The sequence below is a fragment of the Talaromyces rugulosus genome, chromosome I (assembly GCF_013368755.1).
Source record: "Talaromyces rugulosus chromosome I, complete sequence".
Classification (NCBI taxonomy): Eukaryota; Fungi; Ascomycota; class Eurotiomycetes; order Eurotiales; family Trichocomaceae; genus Talaromyces; species Talaromyces rugulosus.
This window is the reverse complement of record NC_049561.1, coordinates 4,489,745-4,507,719: the sequence shown is the minus strand read 5'-3', so window position 1 is coordinate 4,507,719 and position 17,975 is coordinate 4,489,745. Positions and strand designations below refer to the sequence as shown.

Sequence of the window (17,975 nt, the reverse complement as noted above, 5' to 3'; positions counted from 1 at the left end):
AGTGACTAGCATCATTTGCGATCCATACCGTTTTATAGTAGATTAATAGCTCAATCGTAGCAAACGGAGAGGATTATCGACATCAAACCAGTTTATTGTAAAATATCCATGTATATATCACACAATTGATAACTCGAGCGAGAAAATTTCCCACAAATATCCACCAGTTATGCGTTCTTAACCTCCGAATTCTCAATATGTGCCGAATCCGCCGGTTTGGCCCTATCTAGGACGACACCCTCATCATTTCCAGCGCCAACACCCAATTTATGCTCTGCCAACATGTTTTCGCCCTGGATCTTGTGATTCGTACCTCCGAACAACACGTCCATTTCTTCGAGGGGTACGTTCTTTGTCTCTGGAATGAAGAAGAATACGAAAACTGCAAGAACAAGATTAATCCCAGCAAAGAAATAGAACGCATAAAAGCCTTTGTGCTCCAAAAAGATTGGGAAAAATTGTTGGAAAATAGTATTTGCCACATTTTGCGTCTGCGATGCCATTCCTACGGCTTGGGCTCGAACGTTCATTGAGAATACTTCGGATGTCCAGATCCAGACCGTTGCGCCCCAGGAAGGTTTGTCTGTATCGAAGTTTAGTTATCTTCTTGTGAAAATGAAGGGAGCGAAACGTACAGAAAAAGATAAATAAGAAAAGTAAGAACACCAGTGAGATACCGACAGACTGGGTCTTGGCTCCATTGGCCAAATCCGGGGTCTCAGTTTCGACTGCTGCGACTATGATCATGCATATAGCCATTCCGATCCCACCTATTATCAGGAGGATTTTGCGGCCGAATCGATCTATAATCCAGATTGCGTTCAAAGTAAATAGGATGCCAAAAGTGGCATTCAGCGCGTTGATCAGTGCAATCTGGCTTGAAGAAGTAAAGACCTTTTCGTAAATAATGGTTGAATAAGAGTTCAAGGAACCCTGGCCAGTTAATTGTTGCCCAGCATTGATCACAAGCGCCAGTAACAGTCGATAGCGAATGGAGCGGTCCTTCCACAGGGCGCTATAGTTACTAGAAATAGCTTCTTTCTCGTACTCCAGTGCTCCTCGGATTTGATTTAACTCCTCTTCAACTTCCTCTTCACTTTCACGGACACGCCGGAGTGCTTTTCGGGCTTTGTCGACGTTATTTTGTCGCTGGATATACCAACGCGGTGTTCCAGGTATGGTTGGCAACAAGATGAGGATGATGACTGGGACCAGGAGCTGAAACAGAACAACCATCTTCCAATCCCACTCGCCGAGGTGGGCGGTATGTTTTGTGCATCCATAATTGACCCAGAAGCAGATGAAGGATCCTACAGAATAGAATGTTTGCCACAATGTCATGATTTTGCCCCGAATTTCAGGTGGTGATAGTTCGCCTATGTAAATAGGCCCGGAGGCTGTGAATTGATATCAATTGTCAATATATTGGATCCATTTTGTATATTGGTCGCACTATGGGGGTGAGAGTACTTACTCAACGCAATTCCCTGTCCGATACCTATAATGCATCTTCCAGCTAGGAAGCATCCAATGCTATGATACGGGGCAAAGGTCTGCATAAATGTGGCAATGATAACAAGGACGCATCCCAATGCCATGCCCATCTTTCGTCCGAGGTAGTCCGCAATGGGCCCTCCACAGAAGAAACCACCGAAAATTGCTCCGACTGTGTAAGCAGTGTTTACCGAACCAACCACATTAGAATCGGGGTTGTTGAACCATGCTTTCCAGTTGGAAGAGCCTTGCACTGAGTTGAAAACGGAGGCATCGTAACCGTATAAAACCATGCATGCTGCGGCAATGGTTGATATGTACCTGCGGAAATAAGACAATGAGCTTTTATTGCGCTATAGTGTGGTGAATAGCTGGTGATTCGTACCAATTGTACACTCGTTTCGAGCGAAAGAAGTTAGTAGTCATCTTTCGGTAGCTTTCCAGTTGCCAATGGAAAGAGAGATAACTTCTTCGATTCAATTGTTGACTGTTTGAGTATCCACGTTCACCACGAGCAGTTGACTCGACTGCCAAAGGGATGATCCCACAAAATGAACATACGGGGTATTTATTCACATGGCTGACGCGCAATATTTATTTTAATAGGCCATATTAACACTACTCTTTGAGCTAGGTTTAGGTGGTCTGGGTTGAATATTTCCACGAATCAGGGCCCCGGCCATCTAATTCATTTCTCCGCAAACCCTAACATTGCGGGGAATATCTAACAAACGCCACGGTTTAAGTATGAGAATCAGCTCTTATCGCGCTCTCTTTTGCCTAAAGTCTTTTTTATCCGATTATTTGTGACAGTTAATGACTCGTGCACATGTATACGCGGACGAAATCTCTACTCTGTTATTTACTAGTCTACCCCGGAAATTATTTGCTACGATTGTAATAGTACCATTCTAAAAAAATTCCGTACGCAACGATTTAGTCTAAGCTCAAAATTTATCTTAGCGCTTGGTGATGTTGGCATGATGAAAGTCTGCTGGCGTATGGCTCGGATGGTGCTCTCCGAATGCATACAAGCCCAGCATGACACCTGTAAACTGAGCGCCAATTGGCGGTGGTCGAGTCATCACATCATTGGCAACATCACCGATCCATACCATCTTCTCAACATGAGATTCCTGAAGATCATTGCTGTCCATGGTCTCTCTGAAGCTAAATTGATATCGATCTCCGCAAACGACTTGTAAAATGACATCGGACCTCAAACTCTCTAACCTCCGCTCAATTATTTCAGCGCCAGAGCCGGCTGGTGGAGAGAAACGGATTATTCTTTGGGGAGGCCCAGTAATGGACTCCTGAAGACGAATGCCGATAGTACCATGTGTGAAGTAATCCATCCATACAACGGTCCCAGCTTCTGTACTCTCAGAAAATGGGAAGAAAGATAAACGCGTTTCCCATGTGCAAAAGCGCTCGGTTTGTTTCTGTAGAAATAGTGTTGGACAAGAAGGGTCACGAAGTGTATAAGGTCCGCCAAATAGTCGAAGATAGCCTGGGCGGGCTGTCAAGGAGAAGTCTTGTTTTCGCGGTGTGTCTAGATTATTAATTAAATCATATCGTTATGATAAAGGGTACTAAGAGCTTACTTTTCCGATACCATCCCAACTGCAAATTCGGTTTTGAAAAGTCATCCTCCCAGATTACGGAACTCTGTTCTTGCCAATATGCCTGCGAACTGGATTGGAGTGAGATTTTTTGACCGTTATTCAACACAGGCCAATCATCCACCCAATCCACCGACACTAGGAATGTTTCACGACCTTGAAATAGGATCAGGTTGAAAGGTCTTCGCAGGGCCATTTCACAAAAGCTTAAAGGATCTTACCAAATACCGATAACTCCCATGTACCATCATTCTTGTTCACAGGGCGCACTCCCAGCAAAACTGCCCACCAATTGCCATCCAGATCCTCAACCAAATCCGCATGACCGACATTCTGCACATCGTCATTTGCTCCGTTGTGACAGAGGGGATTATCTGGGCCAGTCACCCAGGGCCCAAAAGGGCCCTCTTCACTTCGACTAACCCATTCGCTATGGCCACTTTCTGTTCCGCCCTCTGCGGTGAAGAGATAGTAGTACTTTCCTCGTTTGATAATATGAGATCCTTCAGATACGCCGGAAGATGAGTCTCTAATAAGCCGCGGCTCTAGTGTTGTTGAGGCTCCTGTCTCGAGATCAACAGTGCAGATATGAATAGCAAAGTCCTTCAGCTGGGCACCCGGCGTTCGATGTTGCTTTCGACGTGTTTGTGAGAGGTATACGGTTCCGTCATCGTCCCAGAAGAGCTGTAGTCACCAATATGGTTAGAATTTTAGAATTTTTACTTTTTTTGGTTTTTCCCGATTAAGAAAAACACGGACCCTCCTACATCTTGATCAAACCCGACTTCGTCGAAATACACAGGGTCAGACCATGACGTCGAGTCCCAAATATTATTCGTTTTCACGTAAAATCCAAGTGGCCAAACTCGGTCGTCATTCTGTGGACGATAATGTTCAAAGCTTGCAGCAACAACATAAAAAAAGCCATCGTGGAAACGAAGCGTCGCGGCCCAAACGCCACCACCAGGTTCCGGGGTATGAATTTGGAGCTGACTTGTTCGGGTGAGCGCGTGACCAATTAACTTCCAACTAACAAGGTCTGTGCTGTGATATATAGGCACTCCTGGGAAATATTCAAAACTTGAGGTGACTAGGAAAAAGTCACGATTCACGCGGATGATGGACGGATCAGCGTTGAAACCGGAGATGATAGGGTTCGTGTAGGATTTCGCCACATGATGAGGACCCATTTTTGGAGACCGTTGCAAGCTTAATGTGCATAGTTGATATGTAACTGGTATTTTCCATGCTGGTATTGAAATGTTCTTTTTATATACAGGTAGTGGCGTGACGGTGGGGTGTTGGATTGATTGGTGGATAAATCCATGTTTATTCCCCGCATTCAAACTGTCTAGTAGGCATTTTTGCCCGAGGAGTAGAAGAGGACTGGAAGAAGCCTGGAATTGATTGTGGGAACAGGGTAGCCATAATATCGTCGAAACTCAGCCACAACATTGACATGGATCAAACACAAATATCTAGGAAGCCCTAGACAAAATTGGCAAACCAACCTGGAGGCGAAGTATTTGCTCTCGGTCCCGGTAAACATGAGCTATTAGCAAGGATATAAATCTTAAATATGTAGTTGTATCAAGTCCGATCAGACCATTCTGCTGCCTCAAAACGGGACCTTCCAGGCTATGGTCAGACGGTATCGAGAATGGGGGTGAGTTGGACTGATATACATAAGCAACTCAGATGTATATCTAATGATTTAAAGTGACCCTGCCGCTTCACTAAACTCAGTCCTCGCTACTTTCACTGTCGGTAGACGAAAATCCCTGGTTAGAAATCTCTTCATCATCAGGGTCCGCACATCCATCGTCACCCCAATCCCAACCTACATCCTCAGAAATAAGCATTTTTGACCCAGAAATACAATCATACGTAATCATTTCGAGCCACGGGTGTTTGTGGCACAATATCCGCATAACTTTGAGTGTTGGAAATTGCTTTGCTATCTCAGTGGCGGCGGTTACCATATCATCAAATAGGTCCCATCCTCGTTTGGACTCTGTGCAATGTTGACTATACCCCCAACTAAATTGGTCGGACTCTTTGAGGCTGGTGTTGATAATAATACTCTCGATCTTTGCGAGAGGGATAGGGTCCTGCTGTTCTGCTTTTGACAGTGGCAATGTGTTTGAATGGCCATCTTGAGTAACGGCAGCCCGGAAAGTCAAAATCCTGGGACAAATTCTTTGCATTCGCAAACGTACAGATCGTAACGAAGGTATGCTAAGAGCAATTCCAGGACAAATATGGCCTTTTATCTCCGAGCCGCAAGTATCAATCACGAGGTGCAATAAGTTGGTGGCTTGGAACACGTCTACAAGTTTAGTTGGTGACCATAACGAAAGGTAATCATCACGGGGTATCAACGGGTTTGAGGGATCAAATTGTGTTTTAAGGCGTAGAGAAAAGGATTTTAGGCGATTGCATCGAGGTAGTAGCTCCGTGACATTTTCCAGCTGGTCGACCAATGCTTCGCTCCATTCTATACTCGTTATTGTTTGTCCTGGCGAGTTTTTATTACTCTGTTTCGCAAATTCATCTCGTGCTGCATATAAATCGAGCGTGAAGCTCTGCACATAACTTGTAAGTCTGTCGTGTGCTTCCTTGGGTAGTTTGATCAGCGCATCGGCAGATAGTACGATATCCTCCAGTGCAATCGGTTCTGCAATATTATACCACCATTTGCAAACAAGTATGTTTTTCAGGAGTTGTTGGGCTCCGACGAAGCGGAATATCATGCAAACGACCTCGGTTGGTAGGGCCTGCAGTGGCATTTCTGAGGAAATTGGTGTTGTGGCACAGAGCTTGTGGGAAGTGTTGGATGCCGTCCGCGGGGCAGACCAGCTAGCCTTTTCAGGAAAGACTGCTCTAATGAGATGGAATTGCAAGAAATTCCTAGTATTAAAAACTAATATAGAGTTTGTTTAGGCGCCAGCGGAGAACGCCTTGTAGTCTTGAAGGGCTTTTAGCGCCCTAAGTCAGCCTCACTAATTACTACTAATAACAACCCGATTTCTACTTCTTCTTTTTCTGCATGCATGTACTACATCAAATCTTCATATAGATTGCCCTTCGGTCTCTTTTCTGCTCATTTCATAAACGATGACTCCGGTTAATCAAAACTGGCCCTCTTTCCAACATCTCGGCCGCGAAAGCGACCATGTCAAGAAGATAGAGGAAGTGCTCGCAAAAGCCGATTTCGCATATCTCTGCTCCAAAGCGATAGAATATCGCGAAAACAAGGAAAACAAACCCTCCCTCCAATGCTCCGTGGATACTACGAGGTTCACCAGCGGTGCTTTTAATGTGGTGGTCGCTCTAGACTTTTCCGACTCTGTACAATGGATCGCGAGAATACTGTTGTCCCAAAGCACGGCGAATGACAGCGATGATGAGAGTTTATCAGCCTCCCTGCTAAGTGAGGTGGCAACTATGAAGTTGGTTCGAGAAAAAACAAAGATCCCAGTGCCTCTTGTTTTTGGGTATGAAGTGTCCAAAAATCCACTGGGCTACTCTTATGTTCTTATGGAAGCACTTCCGGGAAATGTGCTTCCCTCTCGCTTTGCTACCTCTGTGCCCAATGAGTACAAGAAAAAGGTTGCTACTTAGTTCGCAGAATGCTTCCATGAGCTAGATACATTACGTTTCAGCCAGATCGGCCGGATATCACACTCTGGGGAATCTGATCCGAACGATGTTGAATCCTTGAGGGTTTTTCCATTCCCAATGACAGGGTATCTGGCAAATGTCGGCCCCTTTTCTACCTCTTTAGAGTACTTTTATCACTTCCGAAAAGGCCAAACACGATCCCTTCTAGAGGAGCACCGAGGCGAAGCAGAATGGGAAGCAGCGCTGTGGCTGCTAGAGACAGCCGTTACGTCAATGGCCACCGAGGAATTTGTCAATGGCCCATTTCCTCTATGCCATCTAGACCTCCATTTTAACAACATGCTGTTTGATGACGAATTTAACCTTACCGGCATCATCGACTGGAGCTATGCGCAGACAGTGCCGGTAGAGCGGTTTGTGGTCAGTCCGGAATTCATTGCTCCTCCGGCGGCGCCTGCAGCGGTGAAGCAGTCCATATTCGACTTTCGCGGCATGTTCATTGACGCATGGCGGGCTATAGGCAACAATAAATCCTCCCAGCAAGACTTGACATTATACCCGAGCAAACTTGTCGCGTCGCCAGTCGCGGAGCTGGTTTACAGGTGTACGTGCAGTTATCCATGGAGAGCCATCTTCGATGCGCGGCTCTCGCTTCGTCTGCTGTATGGCGAGAATGCGAAGTGGGAGGAGTTTCAGAAGTTTAATGTTGAGAAATCTACTTGGAAGTAGTAGATACCTAAATAACGTCATGAGGTTTAAAAACAAGGTGTTGAAATAAGACTGATATACGTGCCCTTTTCAGCCAATCACTGACAAGCTGGACCATCTCTAACAACTCCTCCGCGGCCGGATTAAATCATTAAACACCCCTTCATCTTCATCACTATTGAATTCTCTCACCCTGCTTCAAAAAGGAGAGGAAAACACAATGGATACCGAAACACCTTCCGCCAAAGACGTTCCCTCTCAACTATCTGGGCATGGCGCTTGTTCTTGGGGGAATAGCGCTGTGCATGGAGTCAAAGAAGCACATATAGATTCTCTTAGAATAAAAAAATGATATTTATTGATTGATGAAATATCCACTAAATCATACATCTACTGCAGAACAACCCAACCAGTATAGGTATACAACAAACCCAAAATAAAAGAAGAAAGATGAAAGGCATCATTTTCATGGTATCATGTCGTAAACCCCGTCATACAAGTTTACTGCTGCTACTCAAAACACGGAGCAAGTCAAGGTTACACAACAAATGCACAATTTTCATCAAGAAACAAGAAAGAAAAAAAATTCATCGCCGAATTTAAACGCCGCGGAACTAGAAGGCTTGTGTCAGTATTGTTGTCGATTTTTTTTTGATAGTAGGGGAAAAAAAGGTCTTACCATGCGTACTACCAAGAACCACATCGCGCCAAAGAACTTGATCAACGACAGACCAGCAACACTCCACAAAATAACAGACATGTAGATGTTTGCCCGCTTGTTTTCGGTGTCACTAGAACTGGTGCTCGAGTCAAGGTTTTCCAACCCGGCCGTACTCAACACCACAGCACCGAGGGCAAAGTTGCAAAAGATCCACACCAACACGACTCCACTTCGGAATCCCTTGTAATAATCCTCCTGTTTTTCTGCCTCGGGAACAATGCGCACTTCCTTGGGTGGTTTGCTAGCAAAGGCGGTAAGTTCGAGCTCATACTGGGCGTTCAAATCGCTGCTATCTTGGGGAATGTTGACATCGACTTTGCCGCCGGGCTTGACGTTGGCAGAAGGCAGCTTTTCGGGTTTGTCGTCACCCTTTGTACCCCAGGTAACATCGTGAGTATTACAGAAGGCATAAACGTTGAGCACATTTGTGTAGGTCGGAGACAGAAGCAGGTATTGGAGGAGCTTCACCCGGGGGTCAGTACACAGTCAGATATGGGAGGGGAAAGGAAACATACGCAAGTCACCATGTGCCATGGATCGAAAAAGACCAAGGATGCAACAAACCACATCACATATGTCGAAGCAAGAGACACAATAATAGTAAAAAACTGCGAGTTGGTAAACAAATCACTAAATGTGAAACCATCCTTAGCGACGTCTGCCTGAATCGATTTGACAGTGACGAAGATTGCTGCAAACGTGAGGTATATCATGACAATCACCCAAAAGTAGACCATGGTCATGTACCACTTATTCGAACCCTGGGGTCGATTACCCAGTGATAAGATGAAACAGGCGACCAGCGTACAAAGATAGATCCACTCAAAGACAACACCCAAGACTTTACCGGCAGTTCCCAGAAGGTCGTCTGAACCCAGATATTCTGTCAGGATGTGGAAAACCAGGAAGAAATTGCCAATGGCGAACCAGGAAAAGAGCATGTTGACTGTCTGGAAGAAGAACTCAAAAGCAAGCATGAACTTTCTCATGAAACTGTGGCTACTCCTTCCGACTTCGTAAAAGTGGGCAATAGCATAGACCGCGGCGAAGAAACTTCCGTTCAGCCAACGACGACGCTGTAGAATGAACTCGGCCATACGGTCAGGCACATCCGTTTCGCCATTCGCAGACTTGACGTATGACAAAAGCCAGCGGCAATTTCTTTTGGTGACAATCTCAAAGCAAAGAATTCGATCTTCGGCCAGGTACATGTTGGCCGTGAAAATTCCGGCATTGGCACCGTGCATCTTTTCGCCAGCGAAATATTTCTCAAGCGGCCCCTGGCCAGTCTTGTCGTTTTGTAGCGCAACGTATCGGTAAGCCGAAAAGGCACCCGGCAGGACAGAAATGAAACCGAATGCTGATTCCAGTGGTTTATCCAGAATGTTGCTCATCTTGTATTCGAAGTTTTGAGCCGCGACCAGCGGGTTGATGAGCTTCTTTCCTTTGTCCAACATGACTTTGATTTCACCACAAGCTCCTCCACACATGGGCTCCAAGTCGAATGCTCGCCACAAATGGTAAACGGAATCCCGACCAGGCCGTGTACCGGCATCGAGCAAAACACAAATATTGGGATCGAGCACGCGACCAAAGGCCTGGAAAAACCAGCGGTGGGAATTGATTTTCTTCTGGTTCTTCTCCTTCAGACAGAATACCATCTGCACGGGAGTGGCAGATCGTCCTTTCACGGAAACTTGTGTACCCTTGAGTTGGAGCGCCAACTGCGTCGTGTACTCGTAAATATGGGCCGTCACGTCCTTGCCATTGACCTTTTGCTTGGCGATACCATCCTGGTACACACCTAGAGCAGCTAGTACAGCGCGTGTACGAGGGTTGATTTTGGCACGACCATCACTGATAACGCAAACCACGATCTTCTTCCATGCTTCCTTGCCCCATGTCTTGCTATTGCTTCTCGAGCACATGTACTCGATATTCTTGAACACACCGATCAAGGTACGCGCAAACAGAAACTCGTCCTCATTGTACATGGTAATGACGATGAAAAGTTCCGTGTGGCGCGGTTTCGCAAACAGGGTCTGTCGAAGCGTAAATTGCTCGTTGTAGAACTCGGCTGGATCGCACGTCGCGGCCGAGTATCGCATGTGTGTAAACTCATCACGCTCAGGTGGCTGGACATGGGGAACCTGGGTCAACAGCTTGGGTGGCACCGGGCAATCGAGAACCAAGTTTCCGCGAAACAACTGCACCTCCTTGACTGTTTTCCATCTTCGAAGAGGCGTCGGACTTGGAGACGGCGCAGCTTGCAACGGCGGATCATCTGTATACTCTCCAGGCTGCGGGTAAGCGGGGGGCTCGAATGGATTGGGGCCGTATGGGTTGTCGCTTTGCAAAATCGGGACCCGGTCATCCTGGTAAGGAGATGGGTGTTGTGCAGGGTAGTTTGCTAGATCATAGTCATCATGAGGCGATCCTGTCGGCTCGTATGGCTGGTTGTAGTAGGCGTCATGGTGGTCTTCTGGGCGTAACGTGTACTCGTGAGGGTAAGTCTGCGGGACGTGCTCCTCGAATCGTTCATTGTGACCATAGGAGTTGTTGATACCTTCCACCGAGTACTTTGGGTTAGGTTAGCCGGTGTTTTCTTTCTTGTAGTCAATTGCGACACATACCGTTGGCTGGTCCAAGAGGTGATCGGTCGAGGGCATCTGTAGAGGCTGAAACTCTGTTTCATGTTGGTAGGGGTGTAGCGATGGATTCAATGGCCGCGCAGGCGACGGGGTGCGATTGTCAGGATGATGAGGATTCATGATGGGCGAATGACTGCCGTCATCACCAAAAGGATCTATTGATTGTTTTCGTCAGCGCCCGTGTAGCAGGTGTGGTCAGGATGCGCGCAGGACGACAGAATTGCGACACGGCGAGCAGCAGCCAGCGCAACAAGCACACAATTAATGATTTCCAGATACGAAATATTTCGAAGGGACCAGGGGGGAGAAGGGGGCCTGAGCTAGGCTAGATAGTAGACAGACACCACGCAAGCTCCAAAGTTCAGCGTCAACCTAGTGCTTCTAGCACGACGGGGCTCCGCGTAAACAATGATGCAGCGCCGCGACAACAACGGGCAGGAGACAGCGTGAAAGAAGAGAAAAGACAGAAATACTGACCTAAACGGTTGTAGGACGACATGTCTGCAATCGAACTCGTGCTGAAACGAGAGCAGAGTACGTAGCAGGTGAGAGAAAGCGCTGCGCAGATCAATGGTCCTTGGGGGAAATTTGATCGTGTCGCTGTGTTGCTGGAAAGGCCTGTGATTCGGCGCCTACTCGTGGGAGGGCCCGAAGAGACGCCGCGCCAAGTTCAGCCGAGATTATTTATTAGTAGTAGTAGTAGTAGTAGTAGTATGAGATAGAAAGGTTCTTTTTTGGATGAAGGGGGAAGTAATAATGAGATTGTTCGGTTTTCGCTGGACATGGAAAGGACAGGATAGGATGCAAGTCACAAGTTAAAGAATGAGCACAGCCTTTCAGTCACTCGCAGCCGAGTCTGACTGGGCGCCTGGCTGCATACGTCATCGGCCGCTGCAACGCTTTAAGACATTTTAGTATTTACTACATAGGACTCTGTTTCCTATTCGTAAGCTTATTCTTATTCTTAGTATGATTGCAGTAGTCTACCAGACATGACAAAAAAAAATCAAAAATCAAAAAAAGATGCTATATTTAGAGCTGAAATGGTGCTGCCTTGAGCGAGCCATGGCTCATTGTCGGGCCAACCACATAACCACACCAGGGCCACCGCTGCGCCTCAGCATGGCGAATCGAGGCGGTGCAGGATATCTTTAATAGTAGATCGTTACTATGTTGACTGTACCAGTTGAAGGCAGGAGTTGCTGCATATTGCACGTAGGGCACATGTGGTATTTAGCGCCCCTTGCCGTCAACTGGTGTACATGGCATGTCAACTACACACATACATATATGTAACCATCTTGAAAAATTATCGCATGTTGTTTTTTCACTCACATATAAATTAATGTATAATCGGCGAAAAAAGAAAATTGTCTACGACTTACACAGGGTCTACAAGGTTTACAGTCTATACTTTCAGCCGCACTCCAACCATGGAGCAACATCTACAGTAGCCGTGGGAACCAGAACTATGGAACACGTAAGCCACAGGGACCAGAGGTCCGACGGCGTTTAATACCACACTGCACATGCAATCGCACAGCTGCAGGGGCGCAAGTCTGGAAACCAGCTCGCAGAATGCACGAAACGCACATTGGTCTGTTCGGTAATGATTCAATTGTCTAGAGCCTCAAGCTAATTCGATCGAATCATCGCCCAGCCACCACGCTGAAACGCCTTGCCTTTTTGTAGGCCATGAGTCGCAATGTCTTATCGCCCCAGCGATCTTGACATGCTTTGGGTATCTTGTTCTTTCCTCCACTTCCAAATGATTCAACGAAAAAATCATGCAACGAGCACGACGCGGCCACCGGCCTCTGTGATCTTTCGCTCGGCCTCCTTGCTGACGTATCGCGCCTTCACAACAACGGGAACATTAGGGAGACGGCCCTTGCCGAGGACCTTGGCGTAACCGAGGGGGAGGAGATCGATGACGGGGACGGTGTCTTGAGGAGCGTTTTCGGAGAGGTATTTGTCTTGGGTTTCCTGGGGAAGCAGGGTCCAAAGCTAGAAAGAATGAGCAAGTCACGCGAAAAAAAAGAGGATTGTAGCAACTACCGACCTTGTCTAGGTTGACAACAGGCTTCCACTCGTGGTTTCGCTGGACGTGAAAGTGGCGCATGCCCACCTTTCCGAAGTAACCAGGGTGGTACTTGTCAATGTTTGTGCGGTGGTGGTGTTGACCACCGGCCATACCACGACCACCGGGGTGCTTGCGGTGCTTTCCGACACGACCGTGACCGGCAGAGACATGGCCGCGGCTAGAGTTGTTGTCAGTATGAGGGGGGAAAGAGGTGGGCGTTGGTAGAGAGACTGACTGTTTTCTGGTCTTGCTCAAGTGGGTAGGCATTTTTGATTGATGGCGATAGTAGTGACTGTTGACGGAGAGAGAGATACGAGGAGCAGAGACAACTGAAGCAAAAAAAACAAATTCGCTGTTGTGCGATCACGTGCCCTTCCGAGCAAACGGGGCAAACGGTGCAAAGCAGCAAAACAGGCCGCTGCTGCCTGAGGCTCTGGCTGCCTGGGCGCACAGACCATGCCGGGCGGGCTATAAAAACAGCGAGCGCGCGCTCTGTTTTCTTCCTCCTTTTCTTTTCTTCTCCAGCTCTCTTTGCCATTCTGGCTTAGATCAAGTGTAGTATCTGTTCTTTTCAGTTTAATCTCTGAAAGTGTTCCACGGAACACAACATTGATTATCCTCATCTTTGGATCTCGCAGCAAGGCCCCCTGTGCTTGCACATGCCATGCTGTACAGTGTCCTCGGTCTGCCACTATCACCGAGCGACGCGAAGCCGTCTTTTCACTATTCTGTCGGTATACCGGCGGGCTGGAGAAGAGATAATTACTAGCATAGTATCTTGCCTTGTACTGTAACTAAGTAATCTGCGATGCAAGAAATATCATCCATCCTTGCCTTGGTAAATAACCTGTCTTCAGGGCTATGAATTGCTCTATTCGTTAACCTAGAATAATCCAACTTGTATATTTTTGAACGAATTGCATTTAGGCACTGGCACTGCTACATACGTCATTGCGAGCAGTCTCACATCAATTAATCAATCTATTACGCAAAAACTTTTTCTTTAGTAAATATATAATTGATTCATATCCAGATGTCGGGTTCTATATGTATCCCCTGCGTCAACATTTGACGTGTAAAACGTGAACTCACGCCATCCGCCTCAACACTTCCTATGAATAACTCATGTCTGTTCAATGTTGCGGATATGGGGTATCAAATCATGAACAAAGCGCGTCTATCTTCTAAATAAATCATCTTGACCAGTGGCTTGTAAAAGTTTGTCACCACTCAAACTACTTCCTAAAGCGCAATTCCTCTATTAATTCGCCGTTTCTGCACTCTTGTTTTCCAAATACGAGAGTAATCCCTTGGAGTAGTTTATTGCCTGCTCGTAAGCCATCTCAAACCCGTTGATCCCGCCATAATAAGGATCCTCAATCTCCTTGCCTCCACCGACACGTTTGTTCAGCGTGCCATCCGAGTTGAAGTCTCCAAACAATCGCACCACTGCAAGCTCTGTCTCTGTTGTTGTTGTTCCCTTGCTCCCTTTCTTCTGCGAAGCAAGCACACTATCGCGCAACCGCAGCAGGTCTCGCAGGTTATGTTGATCCATGGCAAGAATATAGTGAAACGTGCGGAAATCGTCCTTTGTCACTTTTCGCGCTGCGTGGTTGTAGTTTTTTATTCCGTGTGCTCGTAGCGTGCTCATTGTGCGGTCGTCTGGAGGATCATGGACATGATAGGCGCCCGTCCCCGCCGAGTCGATGTCGCCGATTAAAGATGTGCGGTGGGGGGCTGCGAGAGATCTAAAGACGCCTTCGGCCATCGTGGAACGACCTGGTTTTTGAGCAGTTAGTTTGAGGTCGATTGGTTGTATAGAGGCATAGTTGCATACAGATGTTGCCAAGACAGACGAAGAGCACCGATGCCGGTGCGGGGTTTGATGGCGTGGCCATGGTTGGAGTTGGATTTAAGCGAGGTAAATCGCGATAATTTTGCTAGACAAATAGCGGCGTAAAAGCAGCAGCAAGAAGCAGTGAGAATTGTTCACAGATCAAAGTTGATTGAGTTTGGTCCTTATCAATAATCAAGAGAGTGGGTCTTGCTGCCTGAGGCCGACTCCCCGCACCCCAAACAAGCAACAAGCAAACAGATGTTGACAATAATAGAACTACTACTCATCTTTCTCTGGACAAACCCGAAGATTATTAGTGAATTTGATTGAAAAAAATGTATTTTCTTCTAAAGTATCCTCCACTCAACTCTCAGAATATCATGACCTTACGGGTTATATATTTCTTCCGACCATGACACTCGAAAGTCATGACTAAATTATGATTCTTTCACTTCGCCTTTAGACCAACGTGGTCTACATGTAAGCTGCCTTCTACGGCTGCCTACAAGTATAGTTATCAGAGTAGTCCCATCTTTCTCATCACAACCTCACTCGCCAACCAGTACTGCTTTCGTCAACTTACTTCTCGTCACATTACTTCTCAATCACCGTTGACCATGGACGACACTTCAAATATCTTTGGTCTTATTTGGAACAGCCGTGTAATCTCCTTTGCCAACGACGAGCATGAAGAGGAAACCTGGACGACAGGCCAAAAAATCCGAGAGAGCTGCCGACCAACAATTTCAAGACCCTTGAGCTCTACCAACACTGTCCCTGAGGCATCCGCAACTTTTGAGTGCTTCAACCACACGCGCCAAACCAGCGGTAACCTCAAAGTCGTCATACAAATTCCGTATAATGGATCAGAGGGCGAGCCATGGCGGTCCCGAGGCGAACAAGCAACATCTGAACTATCCGACTCCCTTCGAGCCGAGCTTGAGTCTCTGATAAGACGTAAACACAAGTCTGGACCAGCTGCTCCCATGCTATTTCTTTGGAAGAAAGAGAAGCAAACATCAGCAATGCCAGTTCCTGGTGGATATGTTGTTTATATCTTAATTGGTCATATCAAGAAAGAAATACCACGGAACCAGCCGTACTGGAGTGGACTTTCATGTTTGTTTAGCTGCATTTCTCTTTGATACTCTTGAAACACCCGGCTAATCATCTCTAACGGGCAGGGTATCCTTTCATCGACATGAAATTTCGTCCAAGGCGAGGAAATAAAACATATGGTCACGATATGAGGCGTAACTCAAACAGTATATGTAAGTATATTTCCCTTGTACTCCACGGTTGTCTGCTACCTATGAATTTCATGTTAATGTCACTTTGTATTTTTAGCAAGCTCGCTGCCGCCTCGGAAAATTGCCCGAAGAGAATTGGATACCGATTTTCCATGGTTTAGAAATTAGGTTATTGCTAAAACATGTACTTTGCGTTACATGATATTTTTGATTTTTTTGCATAGGAAAATAGACAGGTTTGAGATTGCTTGCATTCATTCTGTGGTCATTCCGCTGAAGATTCAGTTACATCCCATAAGCGACCGTTAATAACATAGCCCTTGGCCCATTCCTGACACATTTCAATCTCGCTAGAATATACTTGTTCATAGTATTTGGGTACCGTGACAACAGTTGGAAATTCACGGTACCGCGACGTGTCTTTTTTGGCAACCTTGTTACGAATAGCAAAAATCGGATCCATTGTCACCCTGGATATATCTCGATATATCTTATCATAGTATCCATTATCTTCAGCGCTGTTGATGAATTTCAATTCCAGTTTCTGCGAAGGCCCCGGCAGCGCTGAAACATAACTCTCAGACTCTGATAACAAAAAGGAAATAGGTGCAGCTTGATCAATACCATCTGACCGCACCAAAATAACATTTTCTAGCCCCGGGCAGCTCCACAGCGCTCTCAGGAAATTTTCGCTTGAAATGTCAGGGTTATATAAAGCAAGGCGCCGCAGCTTGGGCCAACACATTGCCCATATAGGCGGTTGTCTTTCTGGTCTACCCGATGGCTCTAATCGTAAGAATAGTTCGTCTCGTATTGAAGAGAATTCTTCCAGGTTCGATAGTCCCTCGAATGCACGCCGAAGACTTGGTCGGATATTGTTGTAGTCTTCTTCCGCCCACATGGAACGAAGAGGCATGTCGATAGCCAACCGCGTCAAATGAGGCGCGAGAATGTCAAATAAATCTATTATTTGCTTTACGATTTCTGGCCGATCCAGGTCATCTCCAGGAAACGGGGCGAGGAAGAGGCCCAGTCCAGGGTTTGCAATGGCTTTTGCTAGGATCGAGGTCTTGGAACCGGTATTCAATGACCTGTCACTCAGAGTTCTCATAAGGCAGTTTAACCGCCAGTCCGAGTGAATATACAAGCACCGCGAGTAGAGTAACTGGGTGGCTCTGAGACACAAGGCACGGCATGTCAGAGCGAGGCTAAACAGTGTCGTTGTAACCGGATCATTCGCCGCGTATACAAGGTTTGTGCCTGGATTTTTCACAGTGCTATCCACGATCAAAAGAAGTATTTCGGTCGGTAAATGTGTCATCCTGCTCTCTGAGGTCTCTGGGAATAAAGTAAATGTATGGAGAGGCGATTTTTAACTTTGCTGACTGGGCTCGTATCAGAGCGTGTAGCAGGACTTGGTGGACCACCAATCAAAGCCACTGCAACTTTATTGAATCAAAATTGTGTTAATCGTTCGATTATTGTCTGAACTAAACAGTTCGTCAAGCCTTTCTCTTTAAATTAATAGAAGGAAGTGGCTGACAACACATCGATTCATCTTCATCTCCCCGGAAACACTAAAAATTTAGTGCAGCTTCTAGTCCTAAAATAGTAATACATTGGAATTAGCCTTGATAAAGGTTGATTGGTTTCAATAGTTTTTATACTGAGGAACAAAAGAAGGCACCTCATTTACACACTTCAATGATTTCGAATAGTGTGCTTTGAATGACTTCCAGAACGAGACAAGTTCGCCGACAATATAGTTAAATTCCTCAAAGATGAAGACATTGAGGGTGTCGATATTGACTAGGAATAGCCTGGTCCAACTGATCTACAATTATACATCGGATATTGAATAATTCCAAATTACTAAAACACAGGCCCTGATATCCCTGGCATTCGAGAACTTCGCACAAAATATACGTCTGGAGCACATGAAAAATAGATGACTTTACACTTTATACATCTTTATCTCTTTCTTT

The 17,975-nt window shown here is 46.2% G+C and overlaps 9 protein-coding genes across 9 annotated transcripts; 2 read left to right on the top strand and 7 right to left on the bottom strand.

Annotated features, from left to right (window-relative positions):
• Positions 1-167: 167 nt before the first annotated feature.
• On the bottom strand, positions 168-1,920 carry TRUGW13939_01523 (uncharacterized protein; the record flags this gene model as incomplete). Its single annotated transcript, XM_035484723.1, has 4 exons — positions 168-583; positions 636-1,397; positions 1,475-1,815; positions 1,880-1,920. 4 exons carry the CDS (start codon positions 1,918-1,920, stop codon positions 168-170), a joined length of 1,560 nt encoding a protein of 519 aa, XP_035340616.1.
• Positions 1,921-2,453: 533 nt separating this feature from the next.
• TRUGW13939_01522 (uncharacterized protein) lies at positions 2,454-4,306 on the bottom strand (the record flags this gene model as incomplete). Its single annotated transcript, XM_035484722.1, has 4 exons — positions 2,454-3,046; positions 3,099-3,272; positions 3,338-3,800; positions 3,884-4,306. 4 exons carry the CDS (start codon positions 4,304-4,306, stop codon positions 2,454-2,456), a joined length of 1,653 nt encoding a protein of 550 aa, XP_035340615.1.
• A 552-nt stretch (positions 4,307-4,858) lies between these two features.
• Positions 4,859-5,905, bottom strand: TRUGW13939_01521 (uncharacterized protein; the record flags this gene model as incomplete). Its single annotated transcript, XM_035484721.1, has 1 exon — positions 4,859-5,905. One exon carries the CDS (start codon positions 5,903-5,905, stop codon positions 4,859-4,861), a length of 1,047 nt encoding a protein of 348 aa, XP_035340614.1.
• Positions 5,906-6,233: 328 nt separating this feature from the next.
• On the top strand, positions 6,234-7,469 carry TRUGW13939_01520 (uncharacterized protein; the record flags this gene model as incomplete). The annotated part of the gene is made up of 2 exons (XM_035484720.1): positions 6,234-6,728; positions 6,786-7,469. The coding sequence occupies 2 exons, from the start codon at positions 6,234-6,236 to the stop codon at positions 7,467-7,469; spliced, it is 1,179 nt and encodes a 392-aa protein (XP_035340613.1).
• Positions 7,470-8,047: 578 nt separating this feature from the next.
• On the bottom strand, positions 8,048-10,940 carry TRUGW13939_01519 (chitin synthase I; the record flags this gene model as incomplete). The annotated part of the gene is made up of 4 exons (XM_035484719.1): positions 8,048-8,062; positions 8,128-8,631; positions 8,685-10,748; positions 10,803-10,940. 4 exons carry the CDS (start codon positions 10,938-10,940, stop codon positions 8,048-8,050), a joined length of 2,721 nt encoding a protein of 906 aa, XP_035340612.1.
• A 1,665-nt stretch (positions 10,941-12,605) lies between these two features.
• TRUGW13939_01518 (uncharacterized protein) lies at positions 12,606-13,170 on the bottom strand (the record flags this gene model as incomplete). The annotated part of the gene is made up of 3 exons (XM_035484718.1): positions 12,606-12,827; positions 12,883-13,081; positions 13,139-13,170. The coding sequence occupies 3 exons, from the start codon at positions 13,168-13,170 to the stop codon at positions 12,606-12,608; spliced, it is 453 nt and encodes a 150-aa protein (XP_035340611.1).
• Positions 13,171-14,164: 994 nt separating this feature from the next.
• TRUGW13939_01517 (uncharacterized protein) lies at positions 14,165-14,801 on the bottom strand (the record flags this gene model as incomplete). Its single annotated transcript, XM_035484717.1, has 2 exons — positions 14,165-14,682; positions 14,741-14,801. 2 exons carry the CDS (start codon positions 14,799-14,801, stop codon positions 14,165-14,167), a joined length of 579 nt encoding a protein of 192 aa, XP_035340610.1.
• Positions 14,802-15,357: 556 nt separating this feature from the next.
• Positions 15,358-15,885, top strand: TRUGW13939_01516 (uncharacterized protein; the record flags this gene model as incomplete). Its single annotated transcript, XM_035484716.1, has 1 exon — positions 15,358-15,885. The coding sequence occupies one exon, from the start codon at positions 15,358-15,360 to the stop codon at positions 15,883-15,885; it is 528 nt and encodes a 175-aa protein (XP_035340609.1).
• A 370-nt stretch (positions 15,886-16,255) lies between these two features.
• TRUGW13939_01515 (uncharacterized protein) lies at positions 16,256-17,311 on the bottom strand (the record flags this gene model as incomplete). Its single annotated transcript, XM_035484715.1, has 1 exon — positions 16,256-17,311. The coding sequence occupies one exon, from the start codon at positions 17,309-17,311 to the stop codon at positions 16,256-16,258; it is 1,056 nt and encodes a 351-aa protein (XP_035340608.1).
• Positions 17,312-17,975: the final 664 nt, after the last annotated feature.